This window comes from Dasypus novemcinctus, chromosome 9, assembly GCF_030445035.2.
Source record: "Dasypus novemcinctus isolate mDasNov1 chromosome 9, mDasNov1.1.hap2, whole genome shotgun sequence".
In the NCBI taxonomy this organism is placed as follows: domain Eukaryota; kingdom Metazoa; phylum Chordata; class Mammalia; order Cingulata; family Dasypodidae; genus Dasypus; species Dasypus novemcinctus.
Genome location: NC_080681.1, coordinates 118,104,703 through 118,132,092, shown reverse-complemented (window position 1 = coordinate 118,132,092; position 27,390 = coordinate 118,104,703). Strand labels below are relative to the sequence as shown.

Below are 27,390 nucleotides of genomic sequence, written 5' to 3'. Positions count from 1 at the left end.
CCCCTGCTAGTTAATTCCAACTTGTTCCTGAGGTCTCAGCTCTGGAGTCACCTCCTCCAGGAAGCCTTCCCTCTATGCCCTAGATCATCTCCGCTGGTCATGTCCCTGGACGCCTGGGTGCCTTCCTAACTAAGCGCCATGATGAGTGACCTGTGACACGCAGGACAGTGGCCTGGTGTCATGGAAAAGGCTTGCAGTTTGAAAGCAGGAATCTGGCTTCCCTTCAGGCTACTTCCTGCCATGTGACTCTGGGCAAGTCACTGTACATCTCTGAGCCTCAGGCTCCTCGTCTGTGAGAAAATGTCTAGTCGGGATGCGTGGCTCAGCTCTCAGCTGGGGCTTCTGCCCCCTAACTTGCTGTGTGGGCTCGGCCTCAGTTTCCCTCTTCTGTAAAACGGGGCTGTCCAGAAAACTCGTAACAGAATTCTGAGGCTCCAACAAGCCAAGACCTGTGCAAAGCTTCCTCAAGGAAGCTATTTCAGTAGCCCCATGGAGACAGCTGGGAGGGAAGCTGACGTCTGCTCTCAACGCTCTCCGGCCTCCTGGCCTCTGCAGAAGCCTCAAGATCAAAGGTGATGAGGGCCTGTTGCCTGGACGCTGGCCCCCTGCCCACCCCCCACCCCACTCCCAGGGCTCCAAAACATGTCTGCTTTGTGCAAGTTGCCGTTAACACACTCGGGATGGGGGTGAACCCTTCGCCCCCAACTCCTGAAGCAGAAGGGAGACCCTCAGACCCCACCGCTGCCCCAATGACTCAAAGCCGAGATTGGTTTGAACCATCTGCAACTTTATTCCAGAGCAGAAATAAGTCGTTTTCTAACAATAAATATAAAAAAAATAATAAATTAAGGTTCGAAAAAAATAGTCCAACAAAATAAAAGCATTAACACTGACAGAGGGGCGAGAGGTTGAACAGGCTGGGGAACAGGCAGGAAAATTCCGTCAGCACCGGCCCCCCCCAGCCCTGGGAATGTTTGGTACAGGCTGTCATCCTCTGCCCCCAGCCCGGGCGGGGCCCCCTGCCATACACACATTCTCTCCACAAAGTACAAAATATATATTTAAAAAACCTCAACACAACCAAGCGTTCTGCGAGGGCCCCACGGAAGCAAGAGTTTGGCAAAGGGCAGGGCCTGGGAGTCTAAGAAAGGCACTGGAGGGACGAGGGCGCCATCTTGGATCTCCGGGCCAGGCCGAGATCACCGTCCGTCCTCTTATAAAGAGTAGGTGGGGGGTGAGGTACCCTGTTCACATAGCCATGGGCTGTCCCCCCTGACTCTCAAGACGTTCCTTGTGGGAGTCGAAGGGAGGTCAGTTTAGAAATGTCCCCATGTGTGTCCAAAGGCCTTGGTGGAGCTCCTGTCCCAGAGGATGCTGGGAACATGGCGGTGCCGGCTAAGTGCTTCACTGTCCTTCGTAGGGGAAGAGTCTCCCAGCCCAGGAGAAACCCCTGAGCGTCACCTCAGTTCCGGCCAAGGCTTCGCCCCAGATCCCCGCCCCCCTCCTCCAGGCAGAGGCCTCGAGACGGCCTCCACGAGGAAGAGCTGGAAATAAATACGGACCCGCGGCCTGGCACGCGCCCGTGAGAAGGCCACTCTGTTTCTTCAAGTATTCTTGGCTGAGGGGGGCGTGAGGGCCTGGGGCTCAGATGGGGATCCCCACAGTGTTCACCTGGTCCTTGAGCCCCAGGAGGCTGTAGGCGATGCGCTTCTGGTGGCCGGGCAGCCGCACCCCGATTCTCTTGATGTCGCTGGAGTGGGGAGAGAGGGAGAGTTAGGGGCGGGGGCCAGGCCACGGGGCCAGGGGACAGCTGTGGAAGGGAGGCGGTGGGGGGGAGGAGAGGGGGCAGGCGGGGGGTCTTGGGGACCTGTGGGGTTAGAGGTCCGGTTAGAAAACCTGAGACCTGCTGAGAGCCACCCCCACGCCTGCGCCACTGACAGGAAACCGATAGAAACGCCCACTGGGGGAGAGTCTTCATGATTATCTTGTGAGGTAGGAACCGACTGAAATGCCCACTGGGGGAGAGGCCTCAGGATTATTTTGTGAGGTAGGTGCTGTTTGCACCCCATTTTGCAGATTAGAAATTTGAGACTCAGAGAGGTAAAGTGACTTGCCCAAGGCCACTCAGCTAGGAAGTAGGCATTGCTGGGAATCAAACCAGGTGTGAACAAACTCGCCTCCAGGGTCTGTCCCTAATGCCGCCAGCTAAGGCCACCTCTCCAGGAAGCACCTAGCCATCACCAGGGGCCCGAGGTCAGGGACCTCCCAGGGGTGCTGCTCAAAGCCCCTGCGCCCAAGGTCTCAGACCGTCGCCTTATTTCGCCCTCACCCCTTCCATGTTCCCACTGGAGGTAACCGAGGAGGGACTCAGGACGACCAAGGGTTAAAGCTCTGTAGGCGCTAATGGGAGGGGCTGCCAGGTCACCTGACCCTGGTGACTACAGTGGCCGGAGGCAGGTGTCTTCCCTCGCCTTAACCTCTCTTCTCTCCCGTAAAATGGGGATAATGGCACTGACTGGGAGGGTGCAAGACCCCCGAAGCTGGAGGTAGAGGGGGAGGCGGCCTCGGGACCAGCCAGAAGATGTGCCCCAGAGCCCAGGGCCCTGCCTGCCTCCGCCTCCCCCGAGATCCAGGGGCCCCGGCCTCCCCTTTCCAGGCCCTCCGTCCCCTGTAAAAAACCACTTCTGCACCCAGGAGCCCACCAGCGGGAGGTCTGTGGCTCACGCTGGGACTTCTCTGCTCCAGTCCTCACCCAGCAGCCCCAGCCCAGGAAAACACCCACGTTTTATGGGCTTCTCTTGGCTGTAAACGGAGCTAATTACACGGTGCAAGCTCCTATTTGCAATTCTGGAGACACGACTTTCCCACAGGCCCTGGGAGCCTGTGGAGAAGTGCTGAGCAGGGAAGGGCCCGCCCAGGTGCCTGGGAGGGTGGGGCCAGGGACCTCCACGGGGGAGCTGGCTGCCCCCGCTGTAGAAGGGAGACCAGAGCTGGGCCTTTGCGGGGATTTCCAACCTCCCCCTGCAGTGACGTTGGGGGGTGCTGAGAAAGGAGAGGTGTTTTCCCCCATACCTGTAGGCCTCAAAAAGCGGTCCCTTGACCACACACCGTTCAGACGACTAGGAGAGGGGACTTTATTGGGAAGGCAGTTCCTTGGGAGGTTCTGAAGGTGGGGTGAGGCATCTGCATTTTTATCAGGCCCTAGAAGACCCTGCTGTACAGTTTAAGAACCGGGTAGGGGGTGGGGGATGGGGGTGGCTGTGTGAGCTCCCCAGGGCAAGGGCTGAGGCCTCCCTCCTTGGGGCCCTGGATAGGCCTGGCTGCACAGTAGGTCCTCAGGGAGTGTCTGCTGAATGAGTGAGTGAATGAATGAATAATGAGTCAGCTGAGAACCAGCAGCCCCTCTCCCTGACCAGCTCAGTTCCTCTGGCGTGGAGGGAGCTGAGGTGGCTTCCCAGCCCAGCTGGGAGACAAAAGTCCCCTGCTGGGCGGCAGGAGGCTGAATTCTAGTCCCAGCTCCACCCTGGACTCTTGTCAAGGCCTTGAGCAGGTCGGCTCCTCACTCCTGGCCTCAGTTTCTTCATATGTAAAATGGGCACCCTTGATGAGAGCCTCCACCAACAGCATGCCCCCGCCCCTGGCCCTTTCGACACAAAGTCCCCGAAACGTCCCTTCCTTTCCCACCTCATTTCCTAGCCACAAGGGAGCAGGAGGGTCCCAGATAAGCTGGCCCTGAGCTTGTTCCTGCCCTAGTCTACTTCCCCCGCGGGAATCCAGGCCAGTCACTAGCACCGGTCAAGGCCACCCCGTGGACTCTCCTCCCGTTGCTTTCCCTCCTGGGCACTCAGTGCCAGCCTGGCTCTGGGAAACTCCAGGCCACCCTCGAGCCTCAGCTGTAAGCTGGCCGGGGGCGGGGGGCTGCATGGGGCTGCTCACTGTTCCCCCAGCGCACCCCAGCACAGCACCTCTGCTAAGGGGCCCATCAGCCGGTCCCTCGACACCCTCACCGGAGGCTGTGACGTCAGACAGGGTCTTTTGTTGGACTGGGCAATGGTCAGGGGTGCCACTTTCACCAGCCCCTCAAAAAGGACTAGAACCACCAGTCTAGCTGGAAACCCACCTGACTCCCAAAACGACACGGGGCCCACTCAAGTTGAGATAAAGACGGGGGCTGTCGGACCAGAGAGGGATGAGCAGTCAGCTGCTTGGGGAGAGGGTCTAGAAAGCAGGGGTGCCAGGCAGGGGTGGGACGTTCAAGCCTAAGTTACTGCTGAATGACGACCCCTTCAGGAAAGGGGCCGAATTATCCTGCGACCAGCTCTGAGCCTCCCACTGGGATGCAAGGCAGGTGCAAGCCTTCAGCTGCAAAGGTGCTTGGGGACCCCCGTTTCTCTGAAGTCAGAGGTGAAGGAGGAGGCAGTGGTGGCAGTGAGTTAGGCAGGCACCCGCTCCGAGCACCACGGGGCGGGTGGGAGGAGGACGGAGTGCTGGACGACTTCCTGCGTTTATCCAGGCCCTTTCGAAACCAAACACACAACCTCAGCCCCCTTCCATCCAAGATAGCCCTGTCCCTGCTCGTGGGAAAGGAATTGGCCATGGAGCACCCCGGGCTATTTCTGGAAACTTCTAAGAACATGTGTTTCCTGTAAGTACTTCTTGCCCTGAGCTTTGGTCACCCAGATGAGAAGCTGCGTTGTCCCGGGTGGGAGACCCCAGAGGGGTGAAGGGGACTGTTCCAGGTTCCCAGGGAAAAGAAGGCGGCCCAGGAACCCTGGTACTTGCCCACTGACAAGGGGCGGAAAGAAAACAAGGGAGTGGAGGAAAATTGGAGTGGCACGGATTAAGGGATTACGCCTGGACTGCACGGCAGGCGTGCCATCTGAATTACACTCGTGTAATCCCCACCATGGGGAAACCAAACCTCAAAGATGGAGTCTAATTTATTAAGGTCACCTGCTAGGAGGTGGCAGATGCAGAACTGAACCCAGGTGCGACCACAGAGCCCAAACTGGTGAACCTGCCAGCGTCTGGGAACAGAAAGATATCCTGGGACTCATCCCCCGCCCCAGGGCACATCCCACTTCACAGCGCCACTCCTCCTCTGGCTGGCTGTCCCTGCCTGATTCCCATCCCCAGCTGTCCCCTGGGGCAGGCCATGGGCTGGTCCAAGAGGGCTTGGCCCACTGGTCAGAAGCCCAGCTGAACAAAGGTCCCCAGAGACCCCAGAGAATGTTCACGCAGCAGCCCTAAGCCCAGAACTTCTGTGACCCAGAACCGGAAAACCCGCTCCAGGCGGTTCCCAAAACCTCCAGCCCCAGGACCCATTCCTGCCCTGACCTTGGAGCCTGCACAGGCTGGGCCCTTGGGACCCACCGCTATTTTTAGAGGCACAAAAGGCTAAGAGGATAATGCTGGCTCCCTCCTGGGAAGGGGTGTCCCAGCCAAGGCCATGCCGGGAAGGATCCCTGGTGCTGGAGCTGGGGAGGCGAGAAGAGCTCCCAGGGGGCAGCCTGACAAGGGCCAAGCGCGGGGCCGGCAGGACATAAGTGGCCCTGCTGGCCACGTGAGGAGGGGTGACGGGAAGGGCTGGCCCAGGCCCGCGCTCAGGGCGGTGGGACCCTGGGCAAGTCACCGTGCCCCGCTGCATCCCTTTCTCACCCAGCCACGGGGAGACTGATGGGGCAGATCCCACCGAGCTGGTGCCACGTGCTCAAGACAGACAGGCACGCGGTCAGCCCTTGACAAATGGTCACCGCCGTGATTCCTAGAGGGACTCTGATTTTCCTACCCTGGAAAAAGATGCTGGAAGGGAAGGGAGCCGAGAGCGGGAACTGCTGGCTGCTGGCCCGGCCCCCACCCATCCCCAAAAGAGGAGAGAGAGAAAAGAGGTGATTGTGGGGAGGGATGAGGGAAGAGCTGAGAGGGGAGCCGGGGACGATGTCTGGAGGGGGGCGGTGGGCGGAATGGGTGGGGTCGAGGGGGGGTCCGACTCACTCGTTGGTCATCTGCACCACCTTCTCGATGGCCGTGTAGCCGGCTGTCATGAAGTGCTCTGTGTACTGCTGCATCTTGATGGACTCCAGCCACTCGGACACGGTGCGGAACGGCACCCCCTCCGAGCCGCTGGTGCTGGGCAGCCGGATGGACACCCTGCAACGGGAAGCCCCCCTGCGGGTGAGGGGTGGCGGCACCCAGCCCACCTGCTGCCCTGAGCCTGCTGTCCCCTGACCCGGGCCATTCATCCAGCCGCCCCCTAACTCAGCTTCCCCCATCTGGGCAATGGGGAAGCCAATTAAGGCAGGATTCGGGGAGCCAGCCTGGTATGCTGGGAGCGCTCAGCTAACGTTTATCTACAGCGGCCACCTCCACACCTGCTAATGGTCCCACCACCACCAACCCACAAAATAACAAAATGTTAAGAGCAGAGGTTTGCATTCCTGGAGTCACAATCCTGGCCTGACCCCTTGCCAGCCACGTCAGATACTTAATCGACCTGTGTCTCAGTTTCCACACGTACAAAATGGGGATAATGATAGGACCCATCTCAGAGGCTGTTCAAACAAGTTAAAACACGGTAACGCCGAGCGCAACGGCTGGCGCGCCGCCCGGGTGTGCTGACGGCGTCTCTAGCACACTAGCACCCCTTGTCCCGGTGAAGGAAAGCTGGGGTATAGCTTCTGCGTCTCCCCCTCCCTGGTCCCTGTCCCAAAGTGGCTCAGGAGCCTGCAGGAGGGAGGTCGGCGGCGGCCACCGACAGAGGACACAGGACTCACCGGGGGTCGAAGTCAGCCAGGGTCTTGAGGGAGTCGGGGGCCCGGATGAGCTTGTCGAGGATGCTCACGATGTCGGGGAACTTGGGGCGGCGGGCGCGCTCCTGCTGCCAGCACTGCATCATGAGCTGGTAGATGGCGGACGGGCAGTCCATGGGCGTGGGCAGCCGGAAGCCTTCGTTGATGGCCTTCATCACCTGGCAAGCGGGACGGTCAGGGAGGCCACGGAGACCCCGCGCAGCCCGTAAGGCCTCCAGACCCAGGCAGGGACCCCAGGGCATGGGGGGGGGAAGGGAAGGGGAGCCCCCAGAACCGCCGGTATGGGCCTCCTTTCTCAAGACCTACTCACACCCTTCAGAGCTGCACAAACGGCAAGTGCCAACACAACCACTGTGAGCGACTCCTGACCCCGCTCCCTCCAGGACACCCCAGGCAGTGGCCACACTGTGCGCCCCGCAGCCCAGCCTCCCTCCACCCTCTGGACTTCTCTACGCGCTGCTCCCTTTGGGGAAAGCACTCTTGCCCGCCTCTTCCTCTGGCTTCCTTCCTCTGCCCTTAGCCTCAGGAGAGGCGTGAGCTCCTCTGAGAAGTCTTCCAGGCTCCAGGCTGGGCAAGGCACCAGGCAGGCACACGCACACACACACACTCACGCTCACGTGTGCGCACACACAATGCACACACCTGCACGTGCACTCTCGCACAGCCCGTGTGTACGCACACACATGCACACACAGATAGTACACACACACTCTTCGCTCTCTGGACAATAGGCAGGAACTGGCTCCCTGGAACTTAGCACAAAGCCTAGCACAGAGTAGGTCTGCAATAAACATTTCCTGGATGGATGAATAAATGGTCTGTGCCAGGCGAGGAAGCACCAAGCCTTTTCAGGCCAGCCTTTGGGGCTCGGGAATGGAAAAGAGTTTCCATTTGCCAGGCAGGCCTGGGCAGGCCAGGGGGTCCTACCTCGTGGTTCGACAGCTCCCAGTAGGGCCGCTCGCCGTATGTCATCACCTCCCACATGACAATGCCGAAGCTCCACACGTCGCTGGCCGACGTGAACTTGCGGTAAGAGATGGCCTCTGGGGCGGTCCAGCGGATCGGGATCTTGCCACCCTGCAGAGGCCCCGAGTCTGGTCACCCCTGCCCCCTCCGGGCCAGCCCCAGGGGCTGCCAGGCCCCCTCCTCCGTGCTCCCTGGAGGTGCCTCCCGAGGCCCAGCGCCAGGTGAGCAGGCGAGAAGGCCCTGGAGCGTCGGGCCCTCCTGCCCCCCGGGCCCTGGGGGGGGGCGACACGCTCCCCGACTCACACTGGTGGTGTAGGTGGCCTCGGGGTCATCCTCCAGCACGCGCGACAGGCCAAAGTCCGAGACCTTGCAGACCAGGTTGCTGTTGACGAGGATGTTGCGGGCGGCCAGGTCGCGGTGCACGTAGTTCATGTTGGCCAGGTACTTCATGCCGGCCGCGATGCCCCGCAGCATGCCCACCAGCTGCAGCACCTTGAACTCGCCGTCCTTCTCCTGCCGGGGGCACGGGCCCTCAGCAGCCAGCCGGGCGCCCCCGGGCGCCCCCGCCCCCACCCCCCGCGGCCCGCGCCCTTACCCGCAGGAACTTGTCCAGGGCCCCGTTCTCCATGTATTCGGTAATGATCATCATGGGCTTGTCTGCAGGCAGGGGTAAGGGGTGGCCAGAGTTGTGGGGAGGTGGGAGGGGTGGACATACGTGTAGGGCGGGCACGGCCACAGCTGTGGCTATGGGAGGTGGACACAGGTGGAGGAGAACGGGCACAGCTATGGGGGGTGGACATGGGTGGGTGGGGGCAGATGCACATAGGTGCTGGGCAGAGGTGGGCACAGGGAAGTCCCCTCCAGTGACCCCAGTGGGCAGTGGCCTTAGATAACAGGCACCCTCCCCCCCCCCCCCGGGTCAAGGTCCCTGGGGGCGCCCCTGGCATCCCGGGCGCCGGGCCTCACATTTGGAGACGACGCCCTCCAGGCGGATGATGTTGTGGTGGCTGAACTGGCCCATGATGCTGGCCTCGCTGAGGAAGTCCACGCGCTGCTTCTCGGTGTAGCCGGCTTTCAGCGTCTTGATGGCCACGGGCACCTCCTTCTTCCCCGAGGCCTTCAGCGTCCCCCGGTACACTTCCCCGAACTCCCCTGCAGGCAGGCGCAGCAGGCGAGCACCCCCGTCAGCCCGGGCACCGGGGTGCTTCTGCCCCGTCCCCACCCGCCGCGGGCTCGCGGCCCCCTGGGCAGAGGGCACCAGCCTCACCTGCTCCGATCACCTTCTGCCGCGTGATGCAGGACGGGTGGATCTCGGTGGTGAACTTGAGCACGGCCTGGTTGGGGTCCTCGTAGGTATGGGGGTCCACATAGGTCTTCAGGGGCTTCAGCTGTTCTGCAAGGGGGCAGGGGGGGAGGGTCACGGACACTTGGGGAGGGGTCCCTGGGAGGGGCGCCCGAGGGAAGGAAGCCGCATCCCCAGGGACCCCGGGGGACTGGGCCAGGCTGTGGGGCATAGAGCTCGGCTCAGCCCCTTGGAGCTGCTCAAGGAAGCCCCTGGACCCCCTCCCCCAGCACCTGGGAACACCCTGGGGACCCCACCTCCACTAAAGAGGCTGGTGGGGATGACGGCGGGGGCGATGGGGGGCTGCATCTCACCTGACTTGGAGAAGTACACGTCCTCCGGGGACTGGCGGGCCCGCAGGCTCTTCTTTCTGCAAGAATCCCACGGGAAGGTCACCCGGGGAGGCCGGTGAGGCCCGCTCTGCCCGGGGCGTGGAGCACCTGGCTCCATCCCCACCTCGGAGCATGGCGGGAAGGGAGGAGGGGGGAGGACGTGGGCGAGCCCGAGGCTCCCTCCTGGGGCTCCTGTAAGAGCCTTGACGGGGCTTTCCTCCCCGCACTGCCTGGAGCCTCCTGCCTGCAGGTCCAGAGGACGCGTGGACAGGCCGTCGAGAGCCATTGCCAAGAATGACCCCTGGGCCCCGAGCCCCACTTCCCCGCTCATTACGCCTGCACGCCGCCCGGAGGCAGGGCTTCGACTGCGATCATTCTCGTCTTTCAGGTGAGGAAACAGGCTCTTGCCCTCGGGGGGCCCCCCTCAACCCTCGGGGAGCCCGGGTATGGGTTTTTCCAAACCTGCGGCGGATGAAGAAGCCGATTCCTATCAGCGCCAGAAGCAAGACGACGCCGACAGCCACGCCACCAATCACCGCCATGTTGTTAGAACTTTCCGTGGCTGTTGGGGGAGAGCAGCTGATGACCAGGGAGCCTCCTCCACCCAAATCAGGGCTACTCCCCTCGGTGCACTCAAGCCCGACTTTAAGGGTCCAAGACCCCCTGAGCATCTACTTGGTGCTGGGTGCTTTCCCTTGGGGTGGCTCGTGAACCTCAGTTAGGGGGGGATAAGTATTCCCATTTCACGGATGAGCAAATGAGAGGTTCCGAGAAGTGGCTGCCCTCAGGCGCCAGGCGGTATCCTCCGACTCTCGGCTCTGGCTCTGGCCGTGATGCTGGGATGTGAGCTCGGGCCTGCCAACGCCAGAGCCCACGTCCTTCCCTCTCCCCACACTGCCCTGAGCCCACGTGCCTGGTCCAGGGCCTTGGCCCGCCCCCACCAGCCCCCGGTTCTGGCCGCTGCCCTGACCGTGGCTGTCCCGGGCTCGGGCCGACCAGGGGAGCCTTTCTGAACACTCGGATCCACCCCTCCTCCCAGAAGATTCTGCCAGCTCCTTTGCAGGCCCTGCCCCGGCCCAAGCCCCCGCCGCGACTCACAGAGCGTCTGGAACTCGTGCACCCTGCTGCCAGCACCCTGGCCCTCCTGTGTCAGCGCCTGCACCTGGACCAGGTAGGTGGTGTCTGGAGCCAGTTCGTCCAGTGTCACGGAGAAGCCCTCGGTGCGGCGCACGTTGTAGCTGTTGGAGTCGCCCTGCGGGTCACGGGCGGGCGGGGGAACAGGCAAAGGGAGCGAGGCCGGGGCGTCAGCTCAGCGCTCCAGAGACCCCCCACCCAGCACAGCCGGGGGGCTCACCTGGTGCTAGCCAACCTGATGCTCGTATTACAGACGAGGAAACTGAGGCCCAGAGAAGCAAAGTGGCTCGTTCAAGGTCAACCAGCAAATGCACAACCCAGGGCTCAAACCCAGGCCTGTCTGACCCAAAGACCTTGCACTGTCCCCACCCCGGCTGCCTCTTCCTGGGATTCCGGAACACTGCAGCCTCTCTCCTGTAAACCTCGGCTGGGCTGGCCTGGGAGGCCACTCTCTGGGTGGCCCCAGACCTCAGTTTCCCCATCTGCAGAACAGAGCTTCTCCAGATGGCTGTGTGGTGCGGTGAGCACCCCAGGCCCCCTTCAGGAGCCCCCCGCTGTGCCCTGCTCCGGCCCCTCGGGTAGTTACCTTCTTGCGGTAGGTGACCTCGTACTTCCACACGCGGCTTTGCTGCCGCAGCGGGATACTCCAGGACACGCTCAGGGAGGTCGTGCTGCGCCCCTCCAGCTTCACCTTGGGGGGCTCTGGACGGGACAGCGGGGGGAGGGGTATGAGCCCCCCCTGATGGGCTGGCGGACACTGACCCAGTCCACTCAGACCAGGCTCTTCAGGTCCCACCAGGGAACCTTCACTTCCAGCTCCAGATCCCAGAGCCCCAGGCCCCCAGCCCCAGCCCCAGCGCCCCTGCCTCCTGGCAAGCATTTAGGAATGAGGATAAATAATAAAAACAAAAGAAGAGCTGACACTTGCCGAATCCTTCCTACACACCAGGCACTGTTTAAGAGCCGTATGTATAACTGATTCGATCCTCTCAACAGCCCTTTTATTACTCCCACTTTGTAAGTGAGGAAACGGAGGTCCAGAGAGGTTAAGCGACTAGCTCACGGCCACACAGCTCAGCTACATCTCCCGAGTCTGCGTTTTTAACCACGGCTCTTTGTCTTTCTCTGAATAGACACACTTTAAGGACCCTAGCCCCCCAGGGCACAGCTGCAGGCCGGGCCCTCACCTGTCTGGTTGATGCTGACGCTGGCGGTGCGGAAGCTGCGGCTGGCCACGAGGCTGGAGACGCCGTTGCGGGCCTCGACGGCGAAGGTGTAGTTCATGTGGGGCTCCAGGTCGCTGACCAGCAGGCTGGTGCGCGTGAGCGCGAAGGGCGGCTCCGAGTAGCGCACGGTGGCGTCGCAGGGCCCGCACTCGCCCGACTCGGGCCAGCACTGCTCGCAGGTGACGCTGTAGACGACGTCCTCGCGGCCCCCGCTGTCCTGCGGGGGCGTCCAGCGCAGCTCCACTTTGGCGCCCATGCCCAAGGCCGTGAGGTAGTGAGGCGCGGAGGGCGGGCCTGCGCGGGGAGCAGAGGGCAGCGCCGGTCACGCCCGGCCGGACACGGCAAGTCCTGGGCGGGTCGGCCGCGACGCCAAGTCGCCTCTGTCGCGCCCCCGGAGCCCCGCGCCGCGAGACTCACGTGTGCACGGCATGGAGAGCGGGTCCTGGGGGGCCCGGAAGTAGCCGTCCTCGCACTCGCAGGAGGTGGCGCCTTCTGGGGAGGGCAGCGTGTGGGCTGGGCACTCCAAGCAGGAGCTCTCGGACGCCTCAGGCTTGAAGAATCCGGGGGAACAGGCTGGTGGGCACAGGGACAGAAGGGCACAGGGGCATCAGCTCAAGCAGCAATGACCCCAGTGACTTCCCCACTCACACACCAAGGGGCCCGGGCATAGCCTCTCCAGACCTGTCTTCTCGTTGGTCGTCTTGGAACAATGAGAAAACACGTAGCAAGCACCTAGCCCGTGGCGGGCACTCAGGGCATGCCTTGCCTGCATGCTCCGAACCTTTGCATCACTCCCCACGGGTTCTCGAGAGACGCAGGATGCCCCCCAAGCCTGGCATTCAAGGCCCACATCTCCCCTTGAGGCCTCCTAAGAATCCCCCCGTGATGGCGCCCGCTGCCTGCCTCCTCCTGCCGTCAGGTGCCAATAAGGCTGCGAGCTGCCCAGGGCGGCGACTGCATCTGCTTCACCATATGTTTGTCGACTGACTTTCACCACCCCCTGACTAGTCCTCCGACTGCACCAGCTCAGGACACCACCCCTGCAGGTGCCCTTCTCTTGTCTCTTGTCCTTGCCGCCTCCCTGCCCTCCAGGACCCAACTGCTTTCCCCTTCCGGGGCTGGCCGGCCGAGGCAGGAAAGGCCCGGCCCTCTGCATTTCTCTGGATCTGTTTCCAGGGACAGAGTCACTTCCGTTCCACGTGAGAGCAGCCAGGAAGCGGCTTTTCCTCCCCGGTGGCAGGTCCTGTCCCAGCCCAGCCAGCCGGGGGCTCGGGCACCTGACTCCAGGGGTCTCTTCCTCATATGCTGCTCCATCCTGTCCCTGCCCCAAGCCCCATCCTGGCCACACAGGCAGGAAGCTGCGCAGGCAGGGGACACACTGTGCAGGGCTAGGTCCCAGAGTAGGCTGGGGTCACCCCAGGGTTCCCACTCCCAGGCCAGCCTACAATTATCCCCTTCAGCTTATTCCACGGAGAGGGTCCTGAGACGCCCTTGACCCCAGTGCCAAGTCCATCGCTCACTCACCGCCCCTCCATGCTGTGCCAGGCTCTGAGATGAGCCACACAAAGTTCCCGGGAGCAGGGAGCTAAGTGGCCGGGGCAATGTCTACAATAAAGGGGTGGGCAGAGCTCAGGAGGTACAGCAGGGGAAACACCTTGGCCAGAGGTCTGAGGAGTCGCTGAAGGGATATTTCAGCTGGGGCTTGGAGGTGAAGTAGGAGTTCAACAAGGCAGAGATACTGAGAGAGAGTTGAGGGTAAAAAAGGGCAGAGCTGATACAGACACTGTGAGTGGCTCTGTGGCCGGCAACAAGGCTGAGAGGTCTCCAGGGACCAGGTAGAGACTGGCCTTGAATTCCAAGCCAAGGAGCCAGGACTTTATTCTGGGCGCATGAGAGCCATGGACGTTTACCAGGAAATAACGGCACAGTCGGATCTGCACCGTAAGAAAAGTTCTTGGCCAAAGGCTGCCTGGAGCACCCAAGGGTCAGCCTGGCCCCTCATGGGTGAAGCCAGCCAGTGACGCTAACTGCAAGTGCCCTGGCCCAAGCAAGCCCCTGATCGAAGCCAGGGCCCACTGAGCCGAGCCCCAACTTATCCAGTCCCCTGCGTGAGCAGAGGGAGTCTGGGAGACAGGACTGCGGAGGATGTCCGGTCACCTGGATGGTGGCTTCCTGTTAGTGACTCTGCTCCCAGGGCGAGGCTATGTCCCTGCCCTTGGCCTCCAACTTGAGGCAACCCAGCCCCCTCCCCACCCTGGCCCAGGAACCACACTCTCTCACGCCCTCCCCCATCCCCCAATGTCAGAACCTCAGCACTGTCCCAAAAGAGCACCCGCACCCGCCACAGGGGTCCGGGACCACCCGGCAGGACGGAAGAGGCCCTGGGCCTGATGCTGCCCTCTGCAGAGCCTCGAGCCCAAAGTAAAGCTGCAGAGCCCGGAGCCCGAATGACAAACCGCCGCCACGGAGTAAGCCCTACTGTGTGCAGCTCCTGGGCCATGCACTTTACCTTCGTTCAGTCCTCGCGAGAAACCTGTCACCTGTGGCACTGCCGTCATTGACCCCACGTTGGGGAGGAAACCAACATCGACAGAGGTGGAACAGCTTGTCCAAGGTCTCCAGGACCAAGACATGAAACCCAAACTTGAACCCAGGTCCCCGGGATGCCCAAGCCTGAGTCTCTCTCCTTTTGCCACGTCTGTTTCCAGGAGCGCCTCGATTTGGAGCAAAGGGAAATCAGCATTCTGGAAGAAACTTGAGGAGGAGGGAGATAAGTCCCAACCCCCTTCAACCACCAGAAGAGCCCAGATTCAGGTATGCCTGTGTGTGACCCCCCTGCACCCCCACATAGACCTTCTCAAATGGGCACCCAGGGGGCTGGGACAGCCAAAGCCATCTCCCTCAAGCCCCAAGTGTCTTTCAAATCTCCTATTGTATCTAAGAAATCCATGTGTACTCTGCATGCCTCTCCAGACTGTATCTGTTACAATATAAAGATAGCTCTCTTCTCCCCCAAATCTGCAAAAAATGAGACTCCAAAAAGCCAGGCCAGCCTAGCCCGGGATTTCAACTCCTGCATTGCCCTGACTTGTCCCCCAAGGGGCCCGCGTCCTGGTGGCCGGGGCCGGGGCAGCTGGGGTGTGCGGGGTCAGGGCCCAGCCTCTAGAACCAATCACGCCTCCCCAGCCCCGGCGCCAGCCCCGCAAGAGGGGCGCAGCCCCGCACCTCTCAGTTCAGTTCCACTGAAAGCTTCGGCCACCTGCAAACTCACAGGATGCCCCCACGCCCCACTGCTGTGTAGCCCTCAAGTGCCCCCCACCCACCCCTGCCCACCCCGTGCTAAGAGGAGGAAGGAGGGGAAGAGCCGGGTTCTATTCTTTGGCCCCAGAGCCCGGGGGTGGCCTGCCTGCTGGTGGCAGGAAAGAAGGAATTTGGAGAGATTTCCGCTGCGGATGTGCCAGATAATACAGTGGAGAGGCCGTGACAACAGGGCATGTGCTTGCCTGACGGGACTCTGCCACCCCCTCCTCCAACCGCGGAGCTGCAAGGGCATGGTCCCTGGGTCCCGCCAGAGCCGCCAAAGCCGAGGGGCCCCCGAGTTAGCGTGCAGGACGCCAGCAAGCCCCCGTGCCCTCCTGACTGTGCCCAGTTAGGCTTCCTGGCACTCTCAACAGGCCTGTGGGAGAGGATCACACACACTCACACCCACAAACGTGCACGAACACCACACACCCTCTGCCCCTTTAGCCAGCTAGCAAACTCCTATGCATCCTTCGATACCCCGTTTAAGCAACTCTATACAGCCTTCTCAGACTATCCCATTCGGGCGCCTATTACTCAATCTTCTATTTACCAAAAGAGAAACAAAGCCCTTCCTACGTGTCTGGCACCACGCTGGGAGCTGGGGATGTGATGGAATACAGGCCGTTTCTGCTCCAGGGGAGTTCAGAGCCTGGCTTTCATGCTCCACTTGAATTACATCCGCACATATTCAGGCTCCATGAGACTGGCAGCTCCTGAGGAGCAGGAACGGAGCCTGATTCATCTGCGTCCTGCATCCAGGACAGGGCCTGGCACACAGTAGGTGCCAGCTAACGCTGGACGGCTTATGGATGGCAAGCCCACCGCACATTAAACACACGCTAGGGGACCAGCACGGAAGCGAGCAGGGCTGCAGGGCCCGGGCGGCCCGGCGGAGGAGCTGCGGGCACGCCCACCGTCCTGGCACAAGAGCCTGGGCACGGCACACCCGCGGAGAGCTTCCTGGGCCCAGTTGCCTGGCAGGCCCGGACCACTCCGAGCAGGGGAACTGGGGCACGGTGGCTGCACCCAGGGTTGCACCCTAGTTTTTCCAGTTCCCGATGCCCGCCCCTAAGGTGGCGGAGTGGGGTGACTCCGGGACAGATGCCCTCTGGCGTGACACAAGTCCAGCGCCCGGCAGAGCCCCTCCCCCTGAGGCCCAGCCACCTCCCAGGCCGGGGGTGGTGAGGTCAAGGGGTGAAAAGGTCGCAGTGGCAAGGCCCCTGGGGCTGGCCACCTCCCGGAGCCAGGCCCAGCTGGCGGCCCACTGCAGCGCCACCTCAGCCCGGGGACACGGGGCCTGGACTTTGTCTCCACACACTGACGGGCGCAGGAGTGGCGACCTGTATGTTATCGACCCAACAAACGAGGGGGCTGGTAACTTCCCCTCAGGCCTCCCAGCGGGCCCTGTCACCTGTCCCCGCGCCAGCACCCTGCCCTCTCACGCCCGCCCCGGGAAGGCGCATTCCTCCACAGAGCCGCGATAAGCGGCTCCCACCCTGCCCTGCCGGCCGCCGCCTCCTGCTCTCTCCCTGCCACCGGCCTTTTATCTTCTGTTTGCTTTCCCTCGCCTCCTTCCTTCCGTTCTGGGGACCCATTTACCTCCGGTGAAGGAGGAGGGGCCTGGCACCCGCCACCAGAGCCACCGGGGCCCGGATTCCCCCTCGGCGTGCGCTGGGCCGGGCAGGGCCTGCTATCCACGGCCGCACCTCTGCCAGGCCAGAGAAGGCCCAGGGGCGGTCCCCAGAGGGGACCAGCCTGAGGGTCACGGTCACCAGCTGGCCAGAGCCGCCCCCCACTGGGCGTCAGCCGTGTCCTGACGAAGCAGGGATCCGGCTAACCGCCCCTGCCTCCCCTTCAGCTGGGGGTCCTGGGTGAAGCCTCAGCCACTTGGTGGCTCGCCACACACCGTGAGTCCCGGCCGACAGCTGGCCAGAGCACCCCAGGTGCTCAGAGCGAGCCTATCAGAAAGTCATAGTAGGTAAGACTCCGTGAGCGTCATTAGAAGCCGCTGGCCCAACCCACCCATTTTACAGAAGGGACAGCGAGGCCCAGAGGGGGGCTGCCAAGGTCCCACAGCTTGTGTGAGGAAGGACACACCCCAGGGGCAAGTGGGGACTTGTCCCGTCCTCCTCGTGCCAGGCCCTAGCTCTTTTTGTCACCATTTCCTCTCTGGGCCTCAGTTTCCCCATCCATAAAATGGGGATAATGTCCTCCACCGCTCTGGATTGTTTGCAACCACCGGGCAAACATGCTCGTGAAATGCTTAGCAAGGTGTCCCCCCATGACCTGGGGGACAGTGTAACCAGAGGGGGAGGGAGTGTCCCCAAGGGGCTGGGCCCCTTGAGTGGAACAAAAGCCCCCAAGGAGGGAATTCTCGACCCTGCAGTCCCCCACCTCCAGTTCTGGCCTCCCAGCTGCTGGGCCGAGCCGCTGGCCACCTGCTCACCTGGCTGGCGGTCCCTGTGGGCCAAGGCGCCAGCCGGGGCCCGCCGGCTCAGCGGCCGATGCCAGCACAGGAAGCGGAGACAGACAAGGAGACAAAGCCGCCCCGGGGGAGACGGTCAGCCTGAGTGACTCCACTGTCCCCTGGACAGGGCCGGGGGGTGGCAGGGGAGCCGGAGAGGAGCTGGCTCATTCCTGACATAGCTCCCGGAGTTCTCCCAGGCAGCATGCCCACCTGGCCACACGAGGCACCTGGGAGGCTCTCTCCCTTCCGCTGCCCACTTAACTCTTTCCTGAGCTCCGGGCTTCCTGGGAAAAGCGCCCTGAGGAGAAATGACGGCCTCTGGGAAGAAGCAGGACAAGGTGCTGGGTGACCTTGAGGTACCCGCACTCCCTCTCTGGGCTCGGTTTCATCATCAGTAGAAGCTCCACTGGGGAGCTAAGTCTACAGCCCCCCGGGAGGCTCAGGCAGGGAGGGTGGACCTTGCCCCTCCCCCCAGCTTTCCCTCAACCTGCTCAGCAAGGGTTTCGCCACCACTCGGCCTCTGGCTGCAGCCCCAGCACATTCGACCAGGGCCCGTCATCCCAGGGCTGCCCAGAGAGCCCATCCCTGGGCCAGGAGCTGAGTCAGGGATTCCAAAGGAACTGGTCATTTCCCGCCCCACTTCCTGAGCCGTCCTCCGGCTCACATGCCACTGCCTCCCCTGGATTCAAATCCCGAGGCAGCCACGTCTTGGCTGTGTGCCTCCAAACAAGGCTTTCCCTCTCTCTGGGCCTCAGTTTCCTCGTCTGTTAAAGGAAACTGATGACAGCCCCTGCCTGGCCAAAAGGTGGGGACGACTCAGCAAGGGCGTGCAGGAGAGGTGCCTGCTCGGCTCTGCACCTGCCACCGGGAAAGCCGTTGGTCCACAGCAGCTGTGGCTTTCTCCATCAGCATCGTGGGCGGGGGGCTGCTGAGAAGAGAGTCTGAGGGCCACAGAGCAGCCAGCCTGGGGACTCCTAGCTCACGGGGACCCTCAGGCCACACTGAAGGGAGTTTGGGTGGTGAGACAGATCCCCAGGGTGACAGGTGGCTGGCAGCCGCGAGGATCCCAAAGCTAAGTGGCCGATTTTGCTCTTGGGAACCGGTCGACCCACCCACTGGGCTGCGTCCTCCCCAGTTGCAGCCCGCTCCTTGTACAAACAAAGCGCTGGTCAGGTCCCTGCCCCCCCCAGTCCAGAAGAGGGAAGGCCACCCCCCTTCCTAGAGAGACCCCCACTTCCTCGCCAACCCCGACCGGCCACTTATCACACCCCGCCTGAATCACCAGCCTGTGGAAAGTTTTCAGCAGCCCCTCACCCCCACCCCCGCATTCTTCTGCGAGGATGTCATGTGGGAGGGGCCTGTTCGCCCCACTGTGCTGCCTCGTGTGTCCGTCCTTCCCCCCCCCCCCCCCCCCGCCGTCATTGTCTGAGACTGGGAGTGTGCATTTGAGGTCACCCAAGGCAGGCGCCACCTGGAGTGGGGTCTCGCTCAGGATAGGGGAGCCAGGAGGACAAGAGGGTGGAGGGAAGGGCCGGAGCTGACTCCACTACAGGATTATGGTCAGAAAGGCTCTTAAGGAACTTCTCCTCCAGGGGTTTACAGACCGTGTTAAGCAAGGTTCTGAGGATTTGCTTCAGGCAACAAGTGGAACCCATCAGAAGGGGCTTCCAGCTCCTCCAGCTCTGCGGCCCCCTTCAGGGGTTGATGAAGGAACCATGGCTAAACTCAAGTACAAAGTCTGCTGGTGTAGTTCCACTTGATCATTTTATGGACAGGAAACCTGGGGCCAGAGAGGAGGATTTGCCCGGTCCCTCAGAAGGTGTATGCAATGGCAGGAACTAAACCTGCTACCATTTCTCAACATCCCCTCTCACTCAGAGAGGGGAGCAGACTGGCCTTCCAAGGCCAGCCCGCATTCCACAGATGCCCTGCCCCACCGCCATGTTGAGAAAAAGTGACCCACTGAAAACTCCATGTCGTTGTCAAGATTTCCATGGTCACAGGCTCCGGCCACACCAAGCTGTGGCCTCCTTGACGTCTCTGAGGACCTATCATGCAATCTCACTAATGCCCATCCCCAGGTCCAAAGTCTGGTATAATTGGCCCAGTCATAGGCATGTTTCAAAAAGCTCCCAAGGTGCTTCTAATGTGCAGCCAGCAGGTGTGGACCCCACGTCTAAAAGAACCAATTCCATGCACAGAAGAGGAGCCTGAAGGTCAGAGAGGTTAAGTGACTTGCTTCAGGTTACACAGTGAGTTAACAAGAGAGGTGGAACTACTTCCTGGGAGTACACCATGTGGCCACAGTGCTGGCATGTAGCAGGTACTCAAGAGATATTTGTGGGATGAATCATAAATAGCCATTTATAAAGCGCTTTTGTGTCAGGCACTGACCTAAGCTCTTTATGGGCATTAAGTCATCCGGTTATCACAACACCCCTATGAGGTGGGCGCTGTGATCTCCTCCAATTTTACGGAGGAGGAAACCCAGGCACAGAGAGCTTAAGGGATGGCCTAAAGCCACTCAGCTAACCGGGGAGCTGGCATTCTCGTCCTAGAGTCCACAATCATAACACTAGGCTGTTTCTCAGTTCATTCATGCCCAAGGAATGAGTGATCCAGTTATAAATAAGGAAACTGATAGCCAGGAAGGCCCCACCGCTTCCACAAACAGAACCACTGCGTGTCAGCACAGGGATGAACTTACCGAGATCCCACCGCAGAGCCGGGATTAGAACCCGGGAGCACAGCCTTCCCTCCCAGCACCCCCTTCCCTGCCACCCCGGCATCACCACTCACCCTGGCAGGCGTCCTCCACCTTCTCGTAGCCCGCCTGGCACAGGCACTGCCCGATGGGCACCAGCCACTCGCCGTCCACCGCGCAGTGCATGCGGGGCTCCTCGCCCCCCGGCGGCACCACGGCGTGGTCCACGCAGGTGCCGGCCACGGTGGCCAGGGAGGGGGCGTGGGAGCCAGCGATGGTCTCTGGGAAGCGGGCCAGGCCCTGCAGCAGCTCGGGGCACTTCTTGTAGTAGACCCGGACAGAGAGCAGCGCCACGCAGGCGCCGATGTCCTGGAAGGCCAGGTAGAAGCCCTTGCGGCTCAGCGAGCCCACGGAGCGCTCCTCCACGTTCAGCTTGACGTGGCGCGCCTCGAAGTCGCTGCTGACCGTGATCTCGTCGGGCGCGATGGTATCGATCTTTGTGAACTGGCGCTTCTGGAAGTTGGTGCCGTAGTCCACGTCGGACTCGGCGTAGTAGAGGTTGAAAGTCTCCTTGCAGGAGCTGGCGCCGCCGGGGAAGCTGTTGCAGTCGCGGACGGTGAACTTGAGCTCGATGAAGATGCGCTCGGCCTCGCCGCGGTACACCCAGTTGGTGCGCAGCCAGTTGTCCTGGTCCCCCTCCACCACGTTGCACACGGAATACATGTAGATGGGCGCGTCGTCCATGAAGTTCTGCATCAGGTCCCACTGCGCGGGGGCGGGGGGGGGGGGCGGGCAACAGGTTAGCAGGTGCCTGGGGGGCCCGGAGGCCCGAGGCATGCCCAGGTGGCTGAGCCAGGCTCCAGTTCTCACCGTTCTCACTACACCCATTTTACAGGGCAGGAAACGGAGGCCCGGAGCCGTGTTTCCAGTCACGCCCACACAACCAGAGGTGACCGAGCCCGGATCTGACCCCTGGCCTTTCTGACCCCACTGTCTGGGCTCTGAACCTGGGAGCAGGTCTGGGGGCCCTGTGTGACTCCAAACAGGTCACTTATGCCTTCTGAGCCTCAATGCCCCCATCTGTACGATGGGGACAAGATCCCCTACCTCACAGAAATGCTGTGAGGATAAACGGCACTGTCTACAAAATGCTGAGCAGAGTGCCTGGCCCAGGGTAAGAGTTACACAGGGAGCAGCTATTACCATTGCTGTTGCTGTTGTTCACCGTGTGTGCATGTGTGTAAATGTGTGTGAACAGCAGGGAAAGGGATTAAGAATAAAGCCATGGGGGGGTCCTCCATTATTTAGACTTTGGCTTTGGAACACGCCAATACATGTTCAACTCATAGCTCGGCCTCCTCCAGGAAGCCTTCCTAGGTTAGGCCAAGGCTGGCCAAGTACCCCCCACTCTGGCTTCCGCAGTCTCCACGCCCCCTTTATCAGCACTTGGCACCTGAATGGCAATGCCTACATCTGGCTCCCACATTAGCCTCTGAGCTCCTGGAGGCAAAACGGTTTCTAATTAGTTTCTGGACCCCCAGGGCCTACTGGTTCAGAGAAGATACTAAAAGACGTATTTGTTGAGAAAAGCAGCGAGGCTGAGGAAAGGCACATGGCCTCGGCTGTTTCCCGCTCTGAATAACGCCTGGGTTGGATGAGAGGACCCGCGCTTCCTCCCTGCTGGACACGCCAGGATGCTGGCAATCTGCTCTGAGCTGTACCCCAGGCTGCGTGGGAAGCAGGGTGACCAGGGACAGGCAGCTGCCTCCAACAGCTCCGGCGAGAACTGGAAACTATTTCAAGTAGCCCCCTGGAAGCACCCCCTTTCCCTGGCTCAGGATCCCAGGACAAACTCAGCAAGTTTCCCATTGTACAGACAGGGAAACTGAGGCCCACAGAGCAGCAGAGCGGTGATACACAAAGCAGGGGGAAAGACCCCGCCCCTTGTCCACCAGTCCTGGCTACCGCCTGCCCCCATGGGCCCTGCCGGGCAGGGCAGAAGAGAGGAAACCTGGTGGGAATGAGGCAAAACTCAGCCCCATGCCGGAAGGAGAAGCAACGGCTGCGGGCCAGGAAAGGGGCCAGGCAGGAAGGAGCGAGATCTGTTTCCCCAGGGGTCATGGGAAGCTGGGAGCCGTCTGTCCTTCACCCCTCACCCCCTGGGCTGGCACCTCAAGGCAGAGGCAGCCTGTAACACTTTCTCTCCCAAGAGGTGGCTAGAAGGAGCCAGGAGGGACTCTGCAGCCATCAACCCTACTGGCTTAACCCAGGGTCCCTGTTCTGCTGGGACCATCAGCTGCCTCTCGGCCCTTCCCCATCTTCCAAGCCCCAGCCCTGCTCTGGGCTGGCCGGCTCTGAGCCTGTGTGAGAAGCAGGACCCTGAGCGGGAACCCTAGCTGAGCTGTTTCATTGAAGCCAGGCCCCACCCTCTCCCTGGGCCCCGGTTTCCCCAGCTAGACAGGGCACCCGCCGCCCCATTCCCACGCCTCCACCCAACCTGAAGGCTTACCCCTTTGCCGTATGGGTGTGTGAGCCAGCCGAGTTCGCCTTTAGCTGCAGCCAGGTCCAGCAGTACCACTGGAAGAGAGATGGCAGAGGGGACCGGGTGAGCTTGGGGCTAAATTCAGGAGTCAGACAACAGCAGAAGGACCGAGAACCCCAAGAGGCCCGGCCAGGCTCCCCGGCCCTCAGAGAGAGGCCTTGACACTGCAGGGCCACCACATCCAAGAAATCCATCCCCTGACAATTGGGGAAACAGAGGCCCAGAGAAGGGACGAGAGCCAGTCGAAGCCAGGCGGCAGCAGGTTTGGGTATGGCCGAGGGCCCCTGCCTCCAGGCCAGGGCTCCAGCCGTGTGCCCCCCTCGGCAGCCCCAGGACAGGGAGCTCAGCCCAGCGGGAGGACAGCAGCTGGGCAGAGCCGGGGCGAGCGGGGTATTAAGTGACACCGCGGCCGCCCCGTCTGCCTCCTGAACAAGGCTGCTCGGCCAGGGGTATGGTGTCGGCTGCGGCCACGTCCTCCCCGGCATGAAACACCCCACCCAGCCCACCCAGCTCACACACATGCACATGCGTGTACACATGTGTCTCGTGGAACTCCAAGAAGAGAGAGCTGTTCACCGTCGGGAAAAGCTCTGGCTAGATTGGGGGGTTGGGGTGGTGGTCTGGAAACTGATCCTCCCGCCACAAAAGCCACAGAGCGGTCGGGATGAGGCCCTGAACCCACAGGGGTCTCTGAGAGGTCCCCTCCCTGGGAAAGCTGCTGCCCCTGTCTCTCCCCCGGGCCACTGCCCTTTCAGAGATGCCTGCGGGACCAGGGCTGCAAATCCTGCTGAGGGGCTTTCCAGGCTGCAGGACCAGTGCCAGGACCGCGCTTTCCCCAGAGGGAGCCGGGAGCAGGGGCACGGGGTGGGGAAAGCCCATGGCCAAGGCCTTCCTCCGACCCCGCCCTGCCCCTGGCTTCCTCACAAGGGTCCAGACTTGGCTCTCTGCAGCGCCACGGCTGCAGCCAAGCCCGAGACCCCGGGGCTCACCCCTCCACCCTTCCCAAGGAAAGCCCAGGTAGCTGCCCCCCTCCTCGGATGGCATGGAGGCTGGGGAAACTAGAACCCACGCAAGGTCCCAGATCCAGACGGGAAACGCCTAAGGTGCAGGGAAGACCGGGCAGTCACTTCCTTCGGCCCTTGGAGCGCGAGGAGAGTGGCCTCAAGAAGCTGCATTCCTCCAGCCCAGGACCCGGAAGAGCGATTCTCAGGGCGGAACTCCAGGCAGGCTGGAAGCAGAGCCCTGCCCGCTCAGGCTGGAAGGATGGGGAGTGGGTTGAGGGGCCTGAGGCTCTCGAGTAGTCTTAGAAACCCTCTCTTGGGGTCCGACTGCCCTCCTCCCCTGGGCTGAAGGCCCCCAGGCCTGGGCGCGAGGCGGTGCCACCCCCACTGACCCAGGCCAAATCTCTCTAGGAAGGGGCCTGGCAGCCCAGACAGGGAAGAGGAAATCCGATGGGGAAGGAGGGGGCAGGGATGTGTTCGGACATGCCCAGGGCCCAGACTTGGAAAATTCACTAACCCCACTAGCAACTGGAATGTTCCGGCTGCACAGGAAGGAATCTGGGGGTTCCTGGCTCCAGCGGATTGGGGAGGAGGACGTTGAGTACTCCTGCTGGGTCCTCTGCGCTCCCCCTCCCAGGTGCCGGGAAGCCAACAGCCCGAACCCCCCTGCTCTGAAGGGTTAGCCTGGCACCAAGGGTCCCCCTCCATCCCTCTGGAGCCCCTCCCTTGCAGCCCCAGGCCCGGCTCTAGAAGTATCTCAGGACTCAATCTGAGAAGAAAAGAAGCCTTCTCTCAGGAAGGAGCCTCAGCCAGGGGCTTCCAGCCGCCGCCCCCTCCCTGGAAATTCCCCAGAACCAACCGTGAGGAACAGGAGGGGCCCAGCCCGGGAGCCTGGGTCCCTCCACCCTGACCTGTGCGGCTCTTTGGGCCGTGCCAGGGGCAGAGACTTCTGCTTCCCTGGATGGGGAAGGGGGCTGGGAACCCCCCTGGCTGCCCCAGAAGGCTTCCCTGAGTGGCTGTGGGTGAGGGGTGAGGGCCTTCCCCATCCCGTCCCCCCAAAAATGTCCTCCTGTGCCTTGGGCTCCACCATTAGGCCATCCCTAAAGGTCTGTACTGCTTTACAAAACCACACGCCCACCCACGCCTACCGTTACCTCCCCCTACCCATCTTTACCAAGACTAGCTCGTACCTAAAGACAGGAGGCGGCAGGGGAGTCCGGGAAAAATGAAGGAACACGGGAAGGAGGCAGAGGATAAACTGGCCCTTGCAGAACCTTCCTGAAGAGGCCAAGGGCTTTCCAGGCCTACTGGGCACTCTCCAGGCCTCTTCCCTTCCCCCGACTCAGAGCAGGAGCCCCTGCCACCCTGCCAAGACCCCTGCCCAGCTAGTCTGGCTCCCCAGGAAAATCTACCATGAAACCACGATGCAAGGGGCCCTTGGCTCTGGCAGCCCCAAAAGCCAGACGCTGGAGGCTGACCCTCTCTGGGCAGAGGGCCCTGGCTGGCAGGGGCTCAGGCCACTCACCAGCTCACCGCGGTGAAGAGGCCTCCCTGACTTTCCTCCCTCCGGTTGCTTGCGAAATGTGGGCGGATCCAGTGGCTGCTGAGACCCCAACAGGCCCCACCTGGGGTCTCCAAATGCAGCCTGGCTCCTCTACCCATCAGAGGGGTCGAGAAAGGAGAAGAGAAGTCACAGCAGCCTGGGTTAAGGGCAGAGGGGGCAAGTTGTGTCCTTCTCTCTGCCCCCCCCCCCAACTCACCCCAGCCACCTCCAGCCTGAATCCCAAAGAACGGAACAAACCAGCAGCTGCCAGCTGGACCATCGCTCTCCACCCCCCATGGGCACACCTCCTCTTGCTGCCTAAGCAGAAATGCGCCCCCATTCCGGTCCTCTCCAACACGCATCCCCTTCCTCCCCCATCCCATGGGGGGAGGGGGTGGTACGGAACTGGACTAGTCACATAGGCAAGGCAGGGGAGGGAGGGACACAGGGGCACAGGACAAGGAGGCTCCAGGCTCCCACGCCAGCAGCAGAGCAGCCAAGCAGCCGCGAGTCGCGTCGGTGCTGCCTAATCCCCCACCCCCCATGGCAGCCAGCTCGAAAGGCCTGTAGTGATTCCAGCTGTCTCTCCCCTTCTCTCCAACCACAGCCCTCCTGAGAGGGGGAGGACCCGGAGCTGGGGAGAGGGGGATGGGCTGGGGGGGGGCAGAGATCCCTGCCACCCACCCCTCTGGCACGCAGGGTCCTGTCTGCTCCAGGGACTGGGACACAATGTCACCCCCAAAGCCACTCCGCCCAACAGCGGCTCCAACTCTGACCTCTTCCTCCCCCAGCCCCTGGACTAGCAAAAGGGCAAATCGCAGGTTGAGAGGTGGGAAAAGGGGCCGCGGCTGCAGGAACCGTCTGGCCACCAGGGTTTCCCCTGCACTTCTGGCCTGCGGAGCCTGCAGCCCCGGAAGCCTCCCCCAGCCCAGCCGGCAGGGAAAACTTCTTCTCATTGTTGGAATCTGAAGCCGGCCTGGCTCGGCGGTCAGGAAGGTCCCCGGCCCGCCCCGGCCAAGCGCCGTAGCTTCCACCAGCTCTGCGACCCCAGCTGGGGGCCAACTGCCCGAGACACACAGCGGCCCTGCCCGGAACAAAGTCGGGGTCCCCTCTCCCAGCTCCCACCCCCGGAGGCCCGGGCGTCCCGGCGGCCCTGGAATGACGGCTCAGCACCTAGAGGGGCCGCGCCCCCACCTGCCGCATTTCCTCGTTCTGAGTCACCCCTTTCTCAGAACGCTTGACTTTGGGACTTCCTGTCCGCACTCGCGGCCGTGAACCTGCCCCGCTCCGCGTCGGGGACTGCGGTTGGGAAAGAGGGAAGGGGTGCGTGCGCAGGGTTGGCCCCGACACCCACCCCCACGCTCTCCCCCGCGAGCTCCCTTTGAAGGCGAAGAGAGCCGCGGAACAAATCTCAGAGAGCGGTAACTTCCGCAGGGGGCTCCCCGCCTCCCCAAGGGCTGTCTCCCCAAACCGAGGGGCACCCCAGAAATGCCTTCTCCGCAGGGTAGGGGCAAGCGGGTTACTGACTTGCCCCAAGAAGCAGAGCCCGCGGAACTGACCCCAGACACGCCTTCCTCTACGGGACCCCCGCGCCGCTCGCCGGGACGCCTTCCTGGAGCCGCCGCCCGCGCTGCAACCCCTGAGCCCCCGGCGCCCCCGGAGTGCCGGCGGGGGTCCCAGACTCGCCCCGGGCGCCGTCCGCGCGCCCTCCCGACTCCAGCGCGCCGGACGGGGCGGCGCCAGGTCGGTTTGCAAAGTTGCGCTGAGTTGGGGCGCGCCGGGCTCCGGGGCAGCGCGGGGCGCCGGGCTCCGGGCGCCGGGGAGGGTCGGGCGGCCGGGGAGGGTCGGGCCGGGGCGGCCGCCACGCGCGCACTCACCTTCCTTGGCCTGGGCCGCCGCGGCCAGCGCGCAGCCCCACAGCAGGGCCAGGCAGGCGCCGCGCGCTCGCCGCTCCATGCCGCGCTCCTCGCTCGCGTCCCCGCGCCCGCCTCCCGCACGCCGCCGCCGGCCTCCGAGCCCGG

The 27,390-nt window shown here is 62.4% G+C and overlaps 1 protein-coding gene across 1 annotated transcript; it reads right to left on the bottom strand.

Annotated features, from left to right (window-relative positions):
- Positions 1-766: 766 nt before the first annotated feature.
- EPHA2 (EPH receptor A2) lies at positions 767-27,390 on the bottom strand. Its single transcript, XM_058304326.1, has 17 exons — positions 27,247-27,390; positions 22,793-22,860; positions 20,379-21,048; positions 12,227-12,382; positions 11,771-12,103; positions 11,170-11,285; positions 10,548-10,701; positions 9,912-10,011; positions 9,432-9,487; positions 9,043-9,168; positions 8,742-8,927; positions 8,371-8,432; positions 8,079-8,288; positions 7,737-7,886; positions 6,774-6,967; positions 5,995-6,150; positions 767-1,750 (listed from the first exon to the last, which is right to left on the bottom strand). The coding sequence occupies exons 1-17, from the start codon at positions 27,323-27,325 to the stop codon at positions 1,645-1,647; spliced, it is 2,922 nt and encodes a 973-aa protein (XP_058160309.1). The 5' UTR covers positions 27,326-27,390; the 3' UTR covers positions 767-1,644.